Source organism: Vidua chalybeata, chromosome 7 (assembly GCF_026979565.1).
Source record: "Vidua chalybeata isolate OUT-0048 chromosome 7, bVidCha1 merged haplotype, whole genome shotgun sequence".
Taxonomy (NCBI): domain Eukaryota; kingdom Metazoa; phylum Chordata; class Aves; order Passeriformes; family Viduidae; genus Vidua; species Vidua chalybeata.
The window spans coordinates 21,981,734-22,003,085 of NC_071536.1; the positions used below are offsets into that span (position 1 = coordinate 21,981,734).

At 34.3% G+C, this 21,352-nt stretch overlaps 1 protein-coding gene across 2 annotated transcripts in view; it reads left to right on the forward strand.

Annotated features, from left to right (window-relative positions):
• KCNH7 (potassium voltage-gated channel subfamily H member 7) overlaps nt 1-21,352 on the forward strand; it is a 210,725-nt gene that overhangs the window by 162,790 nt on the left and 26,583 nt on the right. For both annotated transcript variants that reach the window (XM_053947398.1, XM_053947399.1), the window contains 4 exons: nt 4,120-4,545; nt 9,135-9,534; nt 10,008-10,207; nt 20,153-20,405. In XM_053947398.1, the coding sequence (XP_053803373.1) occupies nt 4,120-4,545; nt 9,135-9,534; nt 10,008-10,207; nt 20,153-20,405 (1,279 nt within the window). The remainder of the gene's footprint in view (nt 1-4,119; nt 4,546-9,134; nt 9,535-10,007; nt 10,208-20,152; nt 20,406-21,352) is intronic.

Here is a 21,352-nt window from a genome sequence, read left to right on the forward strand (position 1 = left end):
CATTGCTGTTGCAAAGCAGCTTTTATGGAAGTTTTCTGCTTGATATCCTTTAGGATACTTCCAGTTGTAAATATTATTCTCTTTACTTGACTGAAATTAGAGAGATTAAACAACAGCTTGCCTAAGATCACTGGGAAACTCAGTAACAGACACCAGAGTAAAATTACCAGGTCATCCAACATCTTGTATAACATTTTGCCTACATATTCTATTTTATAAATGAACCTGTACAGGGAAGAAGGGTCAAATACTGTTTCTGCATGTGATGCTGCAGAGCTTACAGCAAGAGTCCCCTACACAATCCAGTTACCCAGTGAAGCATATGGCCAATGTACTGCAAAGAACACCAACCCAGTTTGGCTCTTTGAAAGTTCATCAAAAAACACTATGCAAAACAAGACCTTTAAAACACAACACAGGGCAGAAATGATACCTGGTCAGGTAGGTTTTCTGGAGGGAAAAGATGATAGAACCGCCCCAAAAAGGATTACACCATGAACAGTGTAACCCAGTGTAAAGTGATAAGGCTTACTGAATCTTCTTTTTTTTTTTAATTAACTGTCACCTGAGAGTCCCCCTAGTACACCTCTGGTACCTACACTTCCTTTCTCCTCTTGCTTAACAGAACAGCAGCCAATAATAAATTTTCGTTATCCTTAAATATATTTTCTTTCCATTTCAGTGAACTACTGGTATCTTTGAGGAACTGAAAACTACCAAACAGTTCAGAAAGAAAAATCAAAAACTGTGCTAATTTATGACAGTTATTTTGATCTCACTCCATATTTTTCTGAGTATCTGATACACCTTCTATAATAAATGCCACCCTGAACTTGTGATTTTAGGAAGTGAATGCATGAACCTAAAAAGTGTAGAAGGTGTTCACCAGCCCTGTCTTTGTGAAACACCTCAAGCAAGATTCATAGAATCAAAAATTAGTTTGAATGAAGTCTTCTAACTTTCAGCAGTGCTGCTTCAACAGTGAATGAGATACACCTGAACACAGAAAAGTTTAATTTTATATCAGAGTTCTTTACCCAAAGGCAAAATACATTTGCCTTTGAGTAAGTTTATTTAACTTTGAAATGTTCTCATTTTAAATAGATTAAATCTTATCACCTAATACTGCTTGTAAAGCACACCAGTTATAAATACATTCCTGCTTTCCCCAAGAAAGCCAGAGTGAGGTGGTATTTAATCAAGTTTGAATACTCCTAATTTTTCTCAAGAGAAACCAAGTGCAGCTGGTAGGACTTTTTCTGCTTAGCATTATAATCTTCTTTTTAGTAAGATGCAAGGAAGCTTGGCTTTTTCATCATGTCGAGTTCCAAGGTTCAAAGATGTTTTAACACTGTAATACTTCAGTCTTGTTCTAATCACATTTTGTACTCTTAAAAATGTTTCATTCCCTAAGCTACCTCTTTTACAATCCAAAGTATGAGTTTTAATATCCAGAAGAGATAATACATTTTCTTTTTACTAACAGTGAATTTGATAACATCTGTTTTAAGTAAGTGGAAATAATTACGGTCTTCTGAGTGAATTTCTAAGTAGACTGAAGTCTTCCATCTAGCCAAGATGGCCAAAATTGGCCAACATCAGTACCCAAACTTTGCAAGCATATTATGTTACACAATAAGAAAAAGGAGAAATTCATCTCATATTCAATGAGTCTTTATTGCAACTGCCAACATAACACTAAATTTTGTGTTCTTTTTTGTGTGCGTGCAACTGTGATTTTTTTTATTTGAGAAGTGAAGTCATATTTTTCTCAAGATACAAAAAGCAAAATAGTTATATGAGTGCTTGTTTTCACTTCTCATAGCATGAGAGTATGTAATGCAGAAATGTAAAGTTCTGTATAACATTATGACTATGAAACTAACAGCTATCAGTTCAGCCTCTCCTGTGTTATGTGTCTAAGAAACTATTGCCAAAAAAAGTTGGATGCATTTCTGGTATGATAACTTTTATACTGCTATTCCCTCGTTTAGTCCAATTGTTTGGATTTTTAAACTCCAGTTTTGCCTAACTCAGTTTAAACCGATTTAGGAATAAATGTAACTAAAATTAGATTTGGAGTCAGATTTCAGGGAAATCAGTCCAATTTACATTATGCATTGCTCTGAAATGCGTTGCTCTGAAATTCATTGCTCTGAAATGCTACACTCTGCAGAGTGTCTGGAATTTTCAAGCAACAGAAAGAAATATGTGAAATAAGCTTTATTATCTTTGTTTCCTTATCCATTTTCTTCATTGTCTGAAAATCCAGCAGAGCAGTGATATAAATTTTATAAATAGCAGTTCACTTGGCACATATACTCACTGTTCTCAAGTACTAAGAAAACCTTCTTGTCAACTCATCAGGTGCGGGACTAAAAATAATAAGACTGCTTAAGAGACTAAGCAATGCTTCAACTTGATGTCAGCTAATGTGTTTAATGCATTAAAAAAAATAGCCAGCACCATTAGTTAAATGCAAGTCTTAGTTACAATACAAAAAAATTTATGAACAGCCTCTACCTCAGCACAGTACTCACAGAGTGCTTGGTGACTGCTTGAAGCCAGCACATATTCTTTTGGATTCTTCTTTGTTCAAGTTCAAAGAAGAGTGGTTATTAACCCTCGTGTTCTCACAACATTTTCAAAGTAGAATTTGACTGAATAAGATTAGTGTCACTTATATTACTAAGGATAGGATCTAAGATTTATACAGCTATTTCTGTTGGAAATATAAACAGAAAAGAGTGTGCTGACTCTTAGAATTTTCTAAGATTATGTTAGAGGAACATGGATTCCCTCAGTCTTGAATAAGCTGAAATCTCAAGTCCCAGAATACTAACTGTAAAAAGAAAGCAAATAAAAGCAGACAACATCACTGAAAAGGTATATCCCCTTCCAATCATCATTTCATTTGAGTAGAATTATTCATTTTAATAGCTTTTGAAATAACTTATTTTTTAAATAGAATTGTTTTTAAATAGCTGGAGAATAAGGAATAAGCTGAAATAACTGGTGGAAAAAGGGTGTAAGATTTCATGAACATGAATATTGCCCAACTGATTTAATAACTGAAGGTCGTCACCATCTGATGTTTGTTCACCGGTCTGTGTAAAATGAAATGGTGCTCTGAGTCCCATAGGATTTGGAGATCATTTGCAAAACAGAAGGCAATAATTATCATCATTGCTGACAATCCCAAACACTGAATAGAGACAAAATATAATTTACCTTTTTATCCTTAAAGATTTTGTTCCTTCATGTCAGAATTCACTCAGACTGAAAGAGCAGCCAAAGGAAATTTGTTTTATCTGGTTCTCACACAATGCTTGCTCTATGCAACAAAGCAAACATTTCAGCTTCCAGAGCCAGCATATTTAACAGCTCTTACAAATATAATCCTTCCAAATACAATTGAAATCCAACTTAGATAACACCAGCAGATAACAAATCCATACTTTTAAAGGAATAATAAGCTTCAGGAATTGACAAAAGTAGAAGTGGAGCAAAAGGCAATACTCCTGTGGCATCCTTTGTCACATCTTTAGCTGAATTAGAACTATAGCCGCAGTGTAATTTGTCTGTGCATGAAGGTTTTTAACACCACAAAACTCAAAGTGTAAATAGATGTCAAGGACACTAACGGATCTTTCTGTGACTTTTTTTTTAAATTTTTATTGTGTACACTTTCCAATGAGACTAAACTCTTTTGTAGGAAATGTAAGCCAATGATAATAGGTTTGTTTTGGGATAAAAACACTACATCGCTGCAAGAAAAGTCATTCACTGGCCCTGAGAAGGCTGGCAACATTATCATGTGGTGAATAAATGAATTTAATGGCATGCTTAATAATGCAGATTTCATGGATATAAGATATGCTTCTCAATGTTTGCTACAGGGGACAAGAATCAACCTACTGTGCAAAATTGTCAATGAATTTATTGGACCTGGCAGACACCACAAATTTCACAGAAATCTAGTTTGCCAAAACACTAAGTAATTGAAGCTTAATCCTCAAAACTACAATTAAGTACTTTTTGTCCTGTATTTGCTATGTTTACTGGAAGCTGGAGTAGATACACTGTCTGATTATTGATGTAGTATATTTCTTATTCTAGGTTCTATCCTTAGGAGCTGATGTTCTACCCGAATATAAACTCCAGACACCTCGTATCAACAAGTTTACTATATTGCACTACAGTCCTTTCAAAGCCGTCTGGGACTGGCTCATTTTGTTGCTGGTCATATACACTGCCATATTCACCCCTTACTCTGCTGCCTTCCTTCTGAATGACAGTGAGGATAGGAAGAGGAGAGAGTGTGGATATTCCTGCAGCCCACTGAATGTTGTAGATTTAATTGTGGATATTATGTTTATAATTGACATTCTAATAAACTTCAGAACAACATATGTAAACCAGAATGAAGAAGTGGTAAGTGATCCAGCAAAAATAGCAATTCACTACTTCAAAGGCTGGTTCCTAATTGACATGGTTGCTGCAATACCTTTTGACCTGCTGATTTTTGGCTCTGGCTCTGAAGAGGTAAGCTTAAATGAATAAGAAATCTTAAATCTTAATTTATTACTTCACGATGATATTCTGTGTATCCTAAAGTATTTTTTGTTTGCCATTTAATAGCAGCTTAGTATTTCTATCTCATCTTTGGAAGTTAAACTTAAATTAAATATTCCTTTGTAGAATAATGTACAGTATTAGCTTTCATCGACAAAAGAAAATATTGAATGATTCAGCTAGTATTTTTCAGTTATACCATATTTGATACTGTCTTTAGAAATAATAAATATGTTGTGTATGAAGGACTTGGTAAAATGTTTTTATATAAGAACTGCTGCTTTGATTTGTCACTTACTTTTTTAAAATTGCCCATAATGCATGTAAGTGCTGTGTTGGCATTGCATCATTAAAATAATTTTTCTCTATTCAAAATATTTAGATCAGACATTTACTTAGCAGAAGAACAAATTAGTTGTAGCACAGACTATACTAGTTATCAAAGAGATTTGGCTTTTGTCAATTTTATCAAGAATATGAACTATCAAAAGAATGAAAAAATAGATTACCTTGACAGGCATGATCTATCTACACAACAGAGTAAAAAACTGTTCAATATATGCATCCAAAACTGGCCCAAAAATATATAAAATATATGCTATATTCTGGATTCCTGACCCAGTTCTTCCAAGCAATTTTATTTAATTTAAGAAGGGATAAAATCATAATATTTTTTCTGAAAAGTAGAGAATTGGGATTGACTTTTCTGTGGTGCATAAAATGCAGATTTTTTTTAAAGCAGCAAACCAAGCAAAACGTAAATGAGGAGTCTAGAGAAACATGAGATAAAACCATGCACTAAAAATTAATGTTATTAAGTAAAGCAATAAGGAGAGAGAGTAATATATAGCACAGAGGGAACATATTAGTAGTTCTCTTACTAGAAGAGAAATTTTTTTATTCAGAAGGTGACTAAAAAGCCCAGAAATTTAAGAGAAAATTTGATCACATTTTGCATTCATTATCTGTGGCAGGTGTCCATCTTTCTGCAGATAATTTTCTCTGTGGTTTTGAAAGCACAGATACATGAAAATCCAACATTTTCATAGTGGCATTACTTCTAACTTGGACTACAATGTTCCCTTCTAGGCATGGTCTGCATCTCTTTCTGATCATTGATCACTTGTCATTGACAAAAATCATTTTCATTGATTAGAAGTGTGAAACATAAAGGATTACAACAGGGATCCATTCCAAAGTTCATTGAAGGAGTGCCCCTGAACATCATTCTTTCACAACTCCCCTGTTACAAATGTTCTTAAAAGAAGTGCCAGGTGCTAAAGTCATGCTAAAGGGATAACTTTAACATAAGATAACATTACAGATTACAGTAACAAGTGCATTCTTGCAGATGAGTAGACAAATATAAAAATGTGGAAGTTGAAACAGAAATTATTGGACCATGTAATGACTTTTTCACTATTGCAGATATAAGTAAATTGATTCTTTATTCCCTCAAAATCTAGTAATTGACCAATTTCTCTACCTGGAAAAGCTGGTTTGTTTGTCTAAGCAGCAGTGATGCTATATAGATTATGTTCCATTCACTGTGCCATCATAGCTTCTCTCTCTCATTCATGGTATTGAATATGTCAATCACTTTTCTAAGCTGCTACTTACTGCAGTTTTCCTTCCTACATTGCTAACTATAATATTTCACCAGTGATCCCTTTTTCATTGTTTAGCAAGGAGAGGCAAATGTAACATTGACAGAATGGAGCATTTTTCATTTAATAGAATTTTTTCAGTCATGAAAGCTATCTTTTTTGTGAAATAGCTCTTTTTTGTTATCTAGAGATTCTTCAAAGAAGATCCCCAGTGAAAGATTGTGTTGAATAGTCTTTTTATTAAACAACATAAGCTCTAAAGAGAGCTCCATGTGTGCTCATGCAGCTTTAAAACACCTTGATATCAAATGGAGTCTTGAAAGGGCAGGAGATAATAATCCAAATACCACATACAGCACTATCCAAATGCTTCTATTTGAGCCATACTTTTTCAACCATAAGAAAGCAACAGAGTTAGACTGTTAACTTTCCAATTTCTAAAATAAGGAAATAATGTAATTTTAAATTTTTTTTCTGCTTAATGAGACTCAAAATGATGATGATTTGTAGTAAATAATTCTCTCATTTTTTGTGTGTATGTGTTGTGAAAGTTAGGTGGCTTCCCTGATACTTGGGAAGATAAAAATAATGAGTAGATGGAGAGGAAAGAATAGAAAAGAAAAAAATCTGATGTGATTATTCACCTACTCTTGAACTTGTAGTCCAGCAGATAGGTATGATGAAAACAGAGAAGCAAGCAATCCAGAAAAGAGAGCAGCATCTATCAGATTGCTATTTGCAGATATTAATGTTTGGCACCAGATGGGGTTAGGTAGGGTTAGAGTAGGACCCTGCCTCTTTGGGTGTTGTGCTGATCTAAGCATTCCAGCACACCAACAAAATTATGTTACATGTGACATAGCTCTGAAACCAAGAACTTCTGTCCCTGGCCAAGTGACACATGGGAGGTGTACTATTACTATGTGAAGGCTACATCTATGCCGAGATGTGGACATCATGTAAGGCACATCAAAACTTGTGGACCATGCTTTTCACCTCTCTGCCAGCTCTGTTTTAGTGTTAAAGCCCCTTCACTGTGTTAAGGAAAATTAAAACTCAGGATGAGTTTTTGATGCTTTAAGCATATCTATTCTCATTCATGCTGATTTTACCCTTGAAGAGATGAAGTTTTCTTGTGTTATATACCTTCCACATACTCCAGAGCTCAAACTGATGTATCTAAGTATAGGATTGACACTGAGTATGAATAATATTAGCAAGTTTTATCTAAAGAATGTGGTGGAACAGTGATGACATATTGTAGATTAACAATCTACCATCTGATCTATTTAAGAGGAACTGTAAGAATATGTGGTCTCTTGCATGATGTAGAGATATGACTATATCTGTGATAGAACGTTTCAAACACCCCACTAAAAACAAATCTTAACTTTTCTTAAGGGATCATAAATGTATAAACCTGATCTACCTACAAAGAAAAAATAACCTAATCACAATATTTACATGTTTCTGAATCTCAGCCTAGGCATAGGCTAGGGTCTTGAAGGGTGTGGTCTTTCATTTTGAAGGATGTGGTCACTATTAAGGTCACTAACCTTTATGTGGTAATGAGAAATTCACCTTAAAGTTATTATTGGGGGTGTTAAAAAGAACTGAGGAGTGTTACCATACATTATCCTCTTGCTCATTTACTCAGAAAATATGAACGATTTATTGAGTTGTCTACTAAAAAATGCAGCCAAGACTTGTTTTGTTCCAAGAGCTTTGGGGTTTTACTCAGAAACTTGGTAAACTCAAGGATTTAATAAAACATAAAAACTAGTCTAGTACTTGTTGCAAAAAAAGCTTTAATGTGATGCATACTACTGTCAGAGTGGTTTGTGAGGCTGGGAAAACTTTTCCTGTTAAGTGCCATGTAATATACATGCATGTTAAAAAAAAACCAAAAACCCAACCAAACAAACAAACAAACAAACAGACAAACAACAAAACTATTAAAAATGTATGCACTCTTGGCATTTACTGGATACTTTAATATATGTTCAGACTTAATGCAAGGAAAAAAGGTATCTGAGGTTTTTTTTTAATCCATTTGTTCCTCTTAACAATGCTGTCCATTCCTTCTACAAGGAATTAGCAAGTATGAAAATTATTTACTAATTGAAATTTGAAAACTTATATTAATTACCTCTAGATCCCTTTAAAAAGGCCAAAGCCTCAAAGGCGCTGCAATGGATAATAGCACACGTCTGCACTAAAAATCTTGAAATACATTCCTGCTTTAAACTTCTCCAATTTATTTTTGTAATGGTACAGTACTTTTATTACTGACTCTTGCCACTACACCTACAAGATGCAAAAAGATTCATCTGGAGGAACTTTTTCATGATGTTCATCACTGTTCACAGTGCTTTATCTTCTTTCACCTGTATGAATGTTTTTACCATTAAAAACAGAAGGAATCTTGTAGATATACTCTTTGGGACACTTCTGACCTATTACTTCTCTTTTCTAGAATATGTGTGTCAGAGCATTGCAAGGAGTTTCTAAGTCAGGAACAAATACAGTCACACAGCTTTCTTCAAGAATACTTATTACCTATGTGGAAAGTCATATAAGTATGAGTAGTTCCAATAACATACACATTTTATCATGTTAAAAAATCATTAATCTATTGTCTCATTCAACTTTTTATAGTCAACTGAAGAGTCCAGATCAAGTAAAATATTCAGTATGAAAGGGTATTTAGCTTATAATAACAACTTCAATATATCTTGATTTTAAATGCACATTTCCTATTTTCTTCCCTGGTTTTATAATGAAATTGATATCTTAGAGAAAATGAAATTAAATTTACATTGAAATGGGTTCTTCTATTTTTTGTGTTGATTCCCCCAAAAAATGGAATTTGTAGTGGTTTATTCATGCTTACTATGCATGAGAATATATTTGCTAACAGAAAAAATTAATTTTGATATCTTATTTTTACAGACAACTACATTAATAGGCCTTCTGAAGACAGCTAGACTGCTGCGTTTGGTGAGGGTAGCACGGAAACTGGACAGATACTCCGAATACGGTGCTGCAGTTCTGATGCTCCTCATGTGCATATTTGCACTAATTGCACACTGGCTTGCTTGCATTTGGTATGCCATTGGAAATGTAGAAAGACCTTACTTGGCTCACAAGATTGGCTGGTTGGATTCTTTAGGAGAACAACTAGGAAAGCATTACAATAAGAGTGATGCAAGCTCTGGACCATCTATCAAGGACAAATATGTTACAGCACTTTATTTTACCTTCAGCAGTCTGACAAGTGTAGGATTTGGAAATGTGTCTCCAAACACCAACTCAGAGAAAATCTTTTCCATCTGTGTCATGTTGATTGGGTGTAAGTAATTTTACCGTGGATTTTGATCTTTTTTTTCCTCTCTGTGTTTGAGCAAATGGCTTAATATTCTAAACTAATAAGATTATAAGCATGCAGCCAGAAGGGCAAATTCCTAGGGAAAGGAATGTTGCATGCAAAAATATGTTGTGACTCATTCAGTGTCAGGAAGTAATCAAGTTGCTTGACTACTCAAAATCTGTTATCCAAACTGTCAGAATATCTGTGTTGCATATCAGTGTCTGTAGGCAAATCCTGTATAAGGTAAGAAGGTGAGTTTGGAGTGGATTTAGGAAATTATATCCCTTCATAATTGGATAATCATAATTATATTTTATTTTTCTATTTAAAACTGAACTTATAAATATATTCATACCTTTTTAACTCTTCCCTTTGTTCTTAACTTTTGTTTAGCTGTACTCATCTGCAAAGCCCAATGATATGACTTAAGTAATTTTTGTTTGTCTTTAATCCAGCATTAATGTATGCTAGCATTTTTGGAAACGTATCCGCAATAATCCAAAGACTCTACTCGGGAACTGCACGGTACCACATGCAGATGCTGCGAGTGAAGGAGTTCATACGCTTTCATCAGATCCCGAACCCTCTGCGGCAGCGACTGGAGGAATACTTCCAGCATGCGTGGACATACACCAATGGCATTGACATGAACATGGTATGTTCTTCTGCTTTTCAGGCAGAGATGCAGAGCAATAGATCAATGCATGAGAAATTAGAAAGTCTTTAGTGTTTATAAGCTGTAAAAATACAAGCTTAAGAAGGTGGATATATACCTCAGTTGCTTACAATCAAGCCACTACATCTTTGGCATACAAACATTTCACTGCCTAGGTTACTGCCAGGTATATCAGCAATCTGAATCCTCACTGTGTATAGGAAAGCTTGGGAACTGTAGGTGACTTCTGTAAGCTTAAACAGAGTAAAAAAAAGATATAGGTTTCTTATTTCAGACATAGGTGTTCCAGATTTTTGTTTGTTCTTCACCCTGATTTTCCACTTCCAGTATCAAACAAGACTACCTGTGTTGATATCTACAGAGCTACTTTTCTGTGGCGATCAATTCTTTTTCCAAATCCTTCCATGTAATCTAGAACAGGTATATTGGGAATGCGTTGAGGAGAGGATGAGGCAGGTTTAGCTGCTCTTATCAAAGAGAAATATTTGAATCACATGATAGTCTGAAAAGTAATTCACTTGCATTCACAACCATGTAATTCTGCACTGAAAATCAACACAGTACTACTAACCCTTTAGCCATACACAGAAACTCATTTCTGGAACTGACAAGGAATAACACTCATTTTTTTCTGGTTTTGATAAAAAAGCCCCTGTAATTTCTCCTTCTATAAATACATGACTAGCTAAAAAGGAATAACAATCTGCTAGTGAGCAAAAGTAAACATCTATATCTCTATCTTATTTTCTGGAGATAGAAACATTTTTTTCTGAAACATCAACATCAGTTTGAAGACACTGAGGGCATTGCGCGTCTTAAGGACCTGTGAATCTGTGTCTCTGTAGGGATGGTTTCCAGAGGTATTCAGAGCTGCAGATTAGAAACTGCAGAACTCTCCAGAAAGCTGCCAAGAAGAAAATCTATACACTTTTGTAACAATTTAACTAGAAATCAACTTGCAAAATTTTGACATACATTCAAACAGCTTTCATGTGATATCTATACATACATTTCTGAATGACTGTCAGAGTACAACATTTTTATGCAGCAAACAGAAAAAATGGTCTTGATTAAAATCTTTTATAAAGGTGAATCACTGACAGTTTGACTTTATGATTACCATTAAGTAAAGCAGATCTTAAAAATGCAATAGAAAATTAATATATATGGCTTCACCTGCCACTTCCATGTGTCCCCACCAGAGGGATATAATGTCCAGGGCAGGACAAGGGCAATTGTATAAACCTCTGCTGGGGATTACTGCAGTGGAAGGCAGCATCAGTAGCTTCATCCTGTGTGGCACTGAATAGCCCTAATTCCTTCTGATGGCAATGGAATTGTGGGGTGCTCAGCACTTCGCAGGATCAGGCCCTTAAGCTGCAGGTGTGTTCAACCTAAGCCTAAAGAAGCTCACTGAATTATTTCTGAAGATATTACCAAGTCATATATGCCTTAACTAATTCATTACCACTAATGGATGTACTAAAAACCCCTGGTTCACATGAAATAGTAACTATAACTGGATGTTGTCACATGAAAAGTTGCATAATTTGGAAACTGGTGTACGGAAATTAGTCTTGGATTTGTCATGAATGTGAAATAACAGTTACATGGATTATAGCCCATATTCTGCAATATGATTGTGAGGCAGTATGGAGGATTTGTTTTTAATAAAGTGTGGAAAAACCCTCAAGTTTAGTATTTTGTTTCATTGTATTTTATTCCTTATTCTGTTCACAGTTCTATCCCTCAAGTTTTATGTCAATCACCTTATTTCCTTTAAGAGTTTGAATGTATTACACCTAGTACAAGGATAATATAAGAATTGTGTGATTTACATTGTACTTATGAAAGATTTATCTCTTTCCTGTCTGCTTCACACCTAAATACATGGAATAACACCACCCACTGGTAAGAGCAGGAGGTATTTATATCAAATTTAATTCCAGTATAAAGTGTGAAGAATATCCATGTTATCTGTTGGGTTTAGAGCTTGTTCAATGCTTTCTAATTTTAATTGTAACTTTTTGCATGATGAAGGGGTCGATAGCAAAGGGAAATAATCCAAGCAGAATCAGATGTGGGGCAAAATGGTTACTAAAAATTAGACATTAAAATGTTAATCTAACCATGTTTATTAATCACTGTTTTACCCCACAACTCAAGTCATGCTTCTCTACCCAAAAAAAGTCATGTGCATAATGATTTGCATTAGATAGCTGGTCTGTAGGAATGTCACTGACAAAGTTGTCATGCTGCTGATCATTCTGCATTTTCCTTTGTGTGAATGCTCTTGGTTTATACCATATATGCATGTTAACACACGCACCAATGAAGTTTTCTTGGCTATTAGCCATGTGCATATGAGTTGGACTTGCATGTGTTTTTTTACTTAATTTTGCATGAAATATTTGCATTTACAAAACAAAGGACTAGTATTGTCCTCAAACAAATGTGTTTGACTCCTGCCCATGTCTACTTGGAGTTTTTTGTGAATTCTGAAGGCAGAATTTCATCCAATATCTTTTTTTTCTTCATTTCATGACTGAAAGCTGAAAAAAAATCAAAAGTGTAGTCCTCTTTCTCCTTTGAAATATGAAGTGCATAATAATTTGCATTTTATATATATATATATGTACATGCAACATATACACACACATACTCACATATATATATATAAATAACATGGAGAAAATGTTTCAAAAAATGCTTTACATTATCTTCAGTAATATATTTAAGAATCCAGGTAAAGTGGAAAATAAAACATAAGAAAATAGATTAAATAGAAACCCTTTTAATCTCAGGAATAATTGTGCACTAAGACTAAACTTGATTATCTAAACAAAATTCTACACCTTAGATTGCAAACCAGAAGATAATACTGTAGGCTTATTTGAAATGGTTAAACGTAAAATTAGCTTTAAAGACCTGCAAGTGAAATATGCTGAGACCTTGTTTTTTGTTCATTTACTCCCTTCTGCTCCATTTCTACATATTTTTGATTATATTTCATTACATAATGTATTTTGGTTAAAAACTGTTCCACATAATCATGCATGGACTGGATAAACAGGATTTGGGATTTATTTTAATCTGGATAAAAAAATTTGAGTCTATAGAATAAGCATAATTTAAATCATGTCCCTGTGATATACACTGGCAAAGTCAAAATACAAAAAAAAATGTTTACATTGCATATTGTTTCATGAAAGATGTCACCAGTCCCAAAGATTCCAATTCTTGTAATATTTTTAACTATCCTGTTCCAGTTTTCCTAATTTTTTTTGCCTTCTTTTTCCTCTTTCATTCCTATATTATCAGTCTAGCACTGATAATAGCATGCCTAGGATGCTTACCCTATAAAATAGTTATTTAGTGTTTGAGATATTTTTTTAAGTTATGCATGTATTTTTTACAATCCTGTCCCACCCTTTCCTTCCATGGATCTTCTGTGCATCTGAATAGCTTTACTGGTTTATTTTACATTTGAAAAGAGTTCATAGAAGTAACTGGGTGGGACAAGCTGAAAAGTGTTTAGCCCAGTGTAAACATTAATTAAAATTTTGGATGTGGGACAGATGTCTTTTTGGTTTGAGTTTTGTCCAATAGCATGAAATGGGAGAGCAAGTCAGAATTTTTATGAATAAATGTATGGTTTCTCCTGGAAGCATCCAAGCAAATGGTTAATTTTACTGTTGTGATAACTGTCTCGGCCACTGTGTTCATACAAGTACAGTAGAACACACACCTACCTTGAACCAACAATTCTATAGTAGCAAATAAAGGCCAGGTTCATCATTGCATTGAACAGGCTTCTTTTGTAAGAAATTGGCCACTGACACCTGGTTGACATCACTACATTTTTTCATTCTTGCTTTTCCTCCCACTGTGATCACTTCTTACAACAAAACCAGTTTTAGCAATAGAACCAGTGCCACCAATATATTTGAAGCAGAGGATTAGAGAAGTAAATTAGAATTTCCAAAACAGCAAGGAGAAATTCTTTGTACCATCAAAAGACTTATGCAAATTAGATGTGTTTGGAACAAAGCCTAGCAGTAAATTCTTAAACCGAGGGAATAAGTAATCATTAGGGACTTGGTACTGCTATTTGCCTATATGTCAGAACAGAAATCATGACATATAAACCAGCCACAAAGTACCTTATGATTAGCCATAACTATTTCATTTTCTAAAAAAGGCAACTTTAAAAATGTGCTAGGCTCATTTGAATTGAGTTATAGAAAATAAATAAAAAATATTCTCAAGGATGTCCATCTATTTCTAAATGATCCTTTATCAGTTTCTCAGTGCATTGTATTTTATGGTCTAAAATCTCTAAATCAAGAGCAATTAATTTTTCAACTATCTTGTTTTTTGAAATGTACAGATCTGGTCAATCTTCAACTTCTACAGACTTAAAGCTTTTCTCTCAGTAAGGGAGTCAACAGTTGAAGAAACTGAAATAATTTTCCATCTGCCTTGTTCAGCAATGTATCGTATCACAGAGATCACTTTTCAGATGTACTCAGAAACTGTAATAGGTCTGTAGAAGAATGGTCTACTGCAGCTTCACTAATTCCAGCATAAAGATGTCACACATCTGTGTTGTGGCAATGACTGAAAACAAAAGATCCTGCTCTTGATAAGGTTGTCAGGCTTCAATCTCATTGAAAGGTGAATTAGCTCATTATCACATACTGCTTCTCTTCTCTCTCAATTATTGAAAGGAAACATACTGAACATTAAAAAAATCATTCTGTACAAAGAAGAGGATTTTTCAGAAATATTTTTTTCTATGTGGAGCCCAAGAGCTTCTGGAGCAGTATTATGCCAGCTGTGACCCTGTTCTTTCTTTTCTAAATGCTGAAAATGCTTGGAAATGTTTCAACCTGCTACTTACAGAAATAATTAATTTCTGTAATTAATTATCACAGGAATATTGAATAGTAAATTCTAAATTCTTTCTAGAAATAAAATTGCTGAATCACAGAAATGTTTGGCCTAGATGATGTTATTCAATTACAAGGTGACGGAACTAAATCCCACACTATTCTCCATCAGAGGAAACAGCTACTGGGGGACAGAGATCCTAATTCAAAATCTAAGTAGTGCAATTTGTGCAGCTAAAGAGTACCAGGTTAGCCTTAAAATTAGGTGGCTGGCAAAAAGTTGAAAATTAAATATATAGGTTATTTCACCAAATATATGAATTAAGATTCATTAATTTCACTAATTCTTTCTGAACAAACTAAGACAAAAGGTTAATAAAAATGAAAGGTTTTAATATAAGGTCAAATTTTATTATTCAAATATTTTGAGAACTTTATTCAGCATTTATTGAGAACATTATTCAGTGATGCCAATGTCAACATAGCCTGAGATCTCTCTTATGAAAGTGAGAACCAAATAGATATTAAGTATGCCTGGTCATGGCACAAAGTGAATTTACTCCTGCCTCTTTGTACCTTCAGCTGCTCAAATTTTTTGCTGTGTTAATTTTTCGTATGGAGCAGTTTCTCAAACCATTTCACAAGGAGAGATCATGGCAAGGCAGGAATAATCAGATGAAGTGGAGAAGGACAAGAATTCTCTTTCAGTTTATGCCATCTTAAATTCTCAGATGAACCGGGGAGTCTCCCTTTATGGCCCTCTATATGCTGGGCACCTGCCTCTCATAAACAAGTCTGACTGGCTCTAGGACAAAAAAAGCATTAGTCACTAGTTTCAACACACCCCAAACACAGCACAACACACAAGAACCCTCTTGTGCTCTCTTCAACTGCTGCTTGGTATTTAATGAGCCCACATATATTTCAGCAGAGAAAATGTGCAACAGAAGATTATATGCAGAATTAAAGCAGTATCTTTCATTGTAAGGCTACAAGCACTGGAGAATCTCTCATAGTAGGAAAGGCTGAGAGAACTGGAACTGCTTGGCCAAATGGGAAAAATGAAGACTCACAGAGAATCACATCAATGTGAACAAATACCTGAAGGGAGGGTGTAAAAAATGTGGAACAAGTTTAATTTCAGTGGTGCCCAGTGACAGGAGCAGAGGTAATGGTCACACACTGAAACTGGAGGCTTTGACTAAACACCAGGAAACACATATTTACTGTGAGGATAACTGAGCACTGGTAGAAGTTGCCCAGAGAGGCTGGGGCATCTCTGTCCTTGGAGGTATTTGAAAGCCATCTTGGCATCACCCTGGCTCCAGGTAGACCTCCTTGAGCAGGGAGGATAGACCACATGATCTTTCCAACAAGATCATTTCCAACCTCAATCATGCTGTGGTTTTGTTGGTATGGAATGCTATATTTCCATGTTTAATGAAAATTATTGTAGCTAACATCCTGATTTGCTTCAAGTTAAATACTTTCTAAATATTTTCTCTGACACATATATCAATACCTGTTCCAGAACTGAGGATCAAAAATCTAAAAATTGTCATGAATTTTATAATTTATCCAAAAAACCCAAGGTTATCTTTGCCCCAAACAGTTGCTTGTTGCCTGAGATTAAGGCACAATGTCCAAATCTGTTGTCACTAATGTGCCTGATAAATGTGTGATACCTTGCTGTCATCCTGAGAAAAGAAATTAATGAAGCTGGACTCCCTCTCCTCAAAAAAAGACCACATTCTTCAAGGCAGTATGAATCATGTCCCTACTATCCTCACGAAACAATCACTTATTCTATGTAAAATGTTTTACATCTCTCTGGATGGCATTATCCTCCTCTGTAAGCATGCCACCTAGATAAATCAATGTTATTTGATGTGGAGTAAGTTTTATTCCAAACAGGAAGAGATAACTGAACTTGGATTTGATAACTATCAATGACAGACAACTGGAGCCTGTGGTCGCAGCATCTTAATTGATTTTCCTTTCCTTTACTTTTTCTTTGTCAAGGGGGGAGGGCTAAAGCTGATTTTATGTCTTATTACACATCTTTTTAAAAATATCTGTGTGCATTTCTTGAATTACGCATGAGTTCTGATTCCAAACATGATTCTAACCATGAGAATCCAAGGTTTTTCTCACCAGGGCCCCGTGGAATCACAGCTGAGAAGATATTGTGTATAACAATAGAAATATGTTAGGAAAGAATGGAACGATTGAAACTCAAATATGTATTTAAATGATTAATTAGTTTTGGGTTTTCATTAATAATAATATAATTAAACAGCAGTTCTCATTTTATAATTTTCGATTTTTTTATTTTGAAGACTGCATGGATGATTTTCTAATATTTGGTACAGGCAGAGCATGTACAAATTCGATGTTGATGTTGATTCTCACATTATAACATAATTTTCAAAAAAAAATCAGTAATGAAAAGCAGAATATGACAATGAATGTAACAAATATTTGAGAGTTTGTTTTGGCAAAATGTCTGTACTGCACAGCATAAAACTTAGTCTGGAAACATCAAATTATGTATAATGTCACCTACTGGACTTAGATTAAACACCTTACTACACACAATGTGTGCAATATGGTAAGCTCTTTTTGGTAATGTAGGTTTTGCCATCGTTTTAACAAATTCATCTTCCAAACAGCTTCTTTCTGGAATTTCTAAGTTTGTATTACAGGAATAATCTCCACTGGAAACCAATGTTATTTAGTCTTTCTTTTAGACATTTTAAAATTGTGCTATTAAAGAGTAGATGTCTTTCATCTCTGATGTATAAAACTACTTTAGAGTGTAAGCTCCATGGAGCAGGGACTTTTTAGTCACAGATGCTTGAAAAGAGGCTGGTATCTTTCAGATGTTATTGACATTTAAATAACTATCAACTGATATGCAATGGTTTTAGAACAGTTTCATTACAAATATAAATTAATTATAGAAACAATTATTTCTATAAGGAAATATCCAAAGTATCTTCAGAAATATAAACCAACACACAGTGTCTGCATGGGTTTTGCTTAATGGTAAAATACAATCTCTTGAAAATCAGATAAACAGCTGATGTGAAAAATTAAAACTATTTATTCTAAGTGTAATCTAAGTGCTCATTGACTTCCTAACAATTCAAATACACTTTTCTTGTAAGTACTTCTGAATTCAAAATACATTTCCTATTTCATATCCTATAAAAAATTGAGCTCTTCTAAATTGTATTCAGATACATACATTGCAAAAAATTAATTCAAAATAGGTCTTTTATACTCACATGACTAGAGAACAATTTCAAAATAAACACAATTTTTCTTCTCCTGTTTCATTTGGCGAATGTATTTGTTTCTCAGTTTTTCAGTATCATTGAGCAAATAAGTTCCTACAACCTACAGCCTTTTTATTTCAATATAATTTCATTATATTAAAAAGCATAATTGGATACTAAGCTATTTCTAGTTATGTGTTAGATACTGAAAACAGAGTGACGCCACACAAGCTTTTCATTTATCATATTTTCTTTTGCTTAATGTTGTTGAATGCTGGCTTTTTCTGATGATGTATAGATTTCATGTGGTAATGCCATAAGGCTCAAAAAATTGTTCTATATATATGTGTCAAAACACTGTTATTTCACAACATTGATTTCCATTAGCATTCATAGAAACATTTCAATTCTGTTAAAGCTTCTAATATCTCATTTTTAAAACATAGTTTGGCTTGTGTGGACAGAAGCCTCATATCAGAAATGTGTTCATTTTCACAGCAAGGGATATGAGTGGTGAATATATTTCTGCAATGAGACTGAGTGCACAAGATTTTTTTGTGCTGAAGTAAAAATCAATATAGCAACAAGTGAATGCATTTTGGATATATCTTTTTCTCTGCAGAAATGTTTACAAATTTATATAAAAACAGTGCAAAGGATGAACAAAGATGAAATAATAAACTGATCTAATGACAAAGGGACACATCCTGTTCACATATTCATAAGACTTGTAGCAAAAATATGTAGCAGTACATACTTTGCCTTTAGTAATAGGCAACAGTTGTAGCTTTCCCTAGCGAAAGCATATGAGCCAATCGCATCACTGACAGCAGGTAACAGATGTAACAAAGAAAGGTAGTGTGCCATAATGTGTCAGCATGCAGAGTCACTCAATACTCCCATGAAATCAGTAGCAGAAATGTTTATAGATTCTAAAAGAATTAAAGGTGTATTATCCTACAGAACATAGGAAAGCTCACACATAATAACCACGTTGTAAATAACTCCTTTCCTTCTAAACAAAATTAACATGTTGCCATGGTACCCAAGAGGAATCCCATGATTCTACTTCAGGCAAACTCCTATTGTTCTGAGTAAAAGATGAGCAAGGACCACAGCAAGTAGCCCTGTTGTTTGCGGAACAAATCATCTGGCTATGTAAATCTGCACAACATTGTTGTTTCAAAAGGTCATGTTGCTTTTCTTCTGATAAAAATTGAAGTCCTACACTTGCAATCAGATTGTATTTAACATGAAAATGCTAATAAAATGCCCTGTCTCTGAAAAATACCTGATCTTCTTCAGATAGTTCTCATTTTGCAAATATCATGGTTATTTCAGCAAAAAACTCTCTTATAATAAATGTAGTACTTTGACAATTGATAAAAAGGAAATAGATATATGAGTTCAAGTAAGTGAAATTCAGTCAAGACTTCCCCTTTCACTGTCTTATTTGTTATTTTACAGCAGTATAGTCATTCATGTACCCTGATACCATTTCTTGCAATGAAAGAAATCTTAATAGCACATTTTGTAACCACTATATAGGTTAGTATTTATAGGAGTGTTCATACTGTAAAAGCTTTTCAATATAGATTACACTATAAATTTGTTGAATTTTAATACTCTTACAACTTTTAGAGCCATGTCTATTTGTAGGTCACTTCTTTCTTTTTGTCCAGGGGGAAAACAAAAATTATATAAAGAACTTCCATAGCATTCACATGAAATCTTTATGCTTGTCTTTCCAGGTCCTGAAGGGATTTCCAGAGTGCTTACAAGCTGACATTTGTCTGCACCTCAACCAAAATTTGCTTCAGAATTGCAAAGCTTTCCGGGGGGCCAGTAAAGGCTGTCTTCGAGCTTTGGCTATGAAATTTAAGACAACACATGCACCTCCTGGAGACACTTTAGTGCACTGTGGAGATGTTCTCACTGCTCTTTATTTTGTGTCAAGAGGCTCCATTGAAATCCTTAAGAGTGACATTGTTGTAGCCATTCTTGGTAAGTACATTATTACAAGGCATATTAAAAGAGTCAGATTTAAAAAAGAAAATATTTATTGTTGTTCCTGGGACAGGAAATTTGTAAATATTTACTAACTATTTTTTAAAATCAAGCAAAGAAATAATTTAAGAAAGAAAATCTACATTTCTGCAATAATTCATGTGCAACAAAGAGCCCACATCTTTGGATTTCTAAAGATTTATCTTTAGTCACATTAATGCCTAGGTAAAAGATAAGCTGCAAGTTGAGGCAACCAGATTTCCAATTATTCCAGTTCTGATTATACAGCAAGATCTAAAGTCAAGACCACTCTGTTCTTAAACAGAGATGAAGGTATTGAGACACATAGATTCCTCTATTTGCTAACTGGAGCAATCTACTCTGGGCATTTAAAATGTCTTCTAGAGATTTTCAGAAATATCTGTTTCTGCCCATTAGGCATAAAGGAAAAGAAGAGAATAACAGATAAATTTTATCTAGAAGTAATGACACCAGTGTTTCCTCTATATGTGTTATTAACACATTCTTGTTTGTATAGCATGATGACTTTTCTTTCCTAACAAAGTTGGTTCAGGACAATGCTCAGTACAGCTGGGAGCTCACCTGCAGCTGGTTAGCAATATGAAAAGTAACATAACTAAAACCTTACATAACATGACTACAGATTTGTTTCTCCAATTTTATATTAGATAATAAGAATGCAAAGAATAATTGAGTAGGATTTTGATCTACAGAAGAATATACCAGCTGTAATATCATTCATATGTTGTCTTTCCATTAACTGGCCACTGTAGGAACTTAGAAAAGCAGCTGAAGCAAGATGTGGACTGGGGGCAGCATGTTGCTATACTTTGACTGATTATTCTGTTTATACTTTGCAGGGTGGATATGTGAGCAGAACAAAGGTGTGCCTAAAGCAATCCTTCCCTAGGTTTAGATAGTGT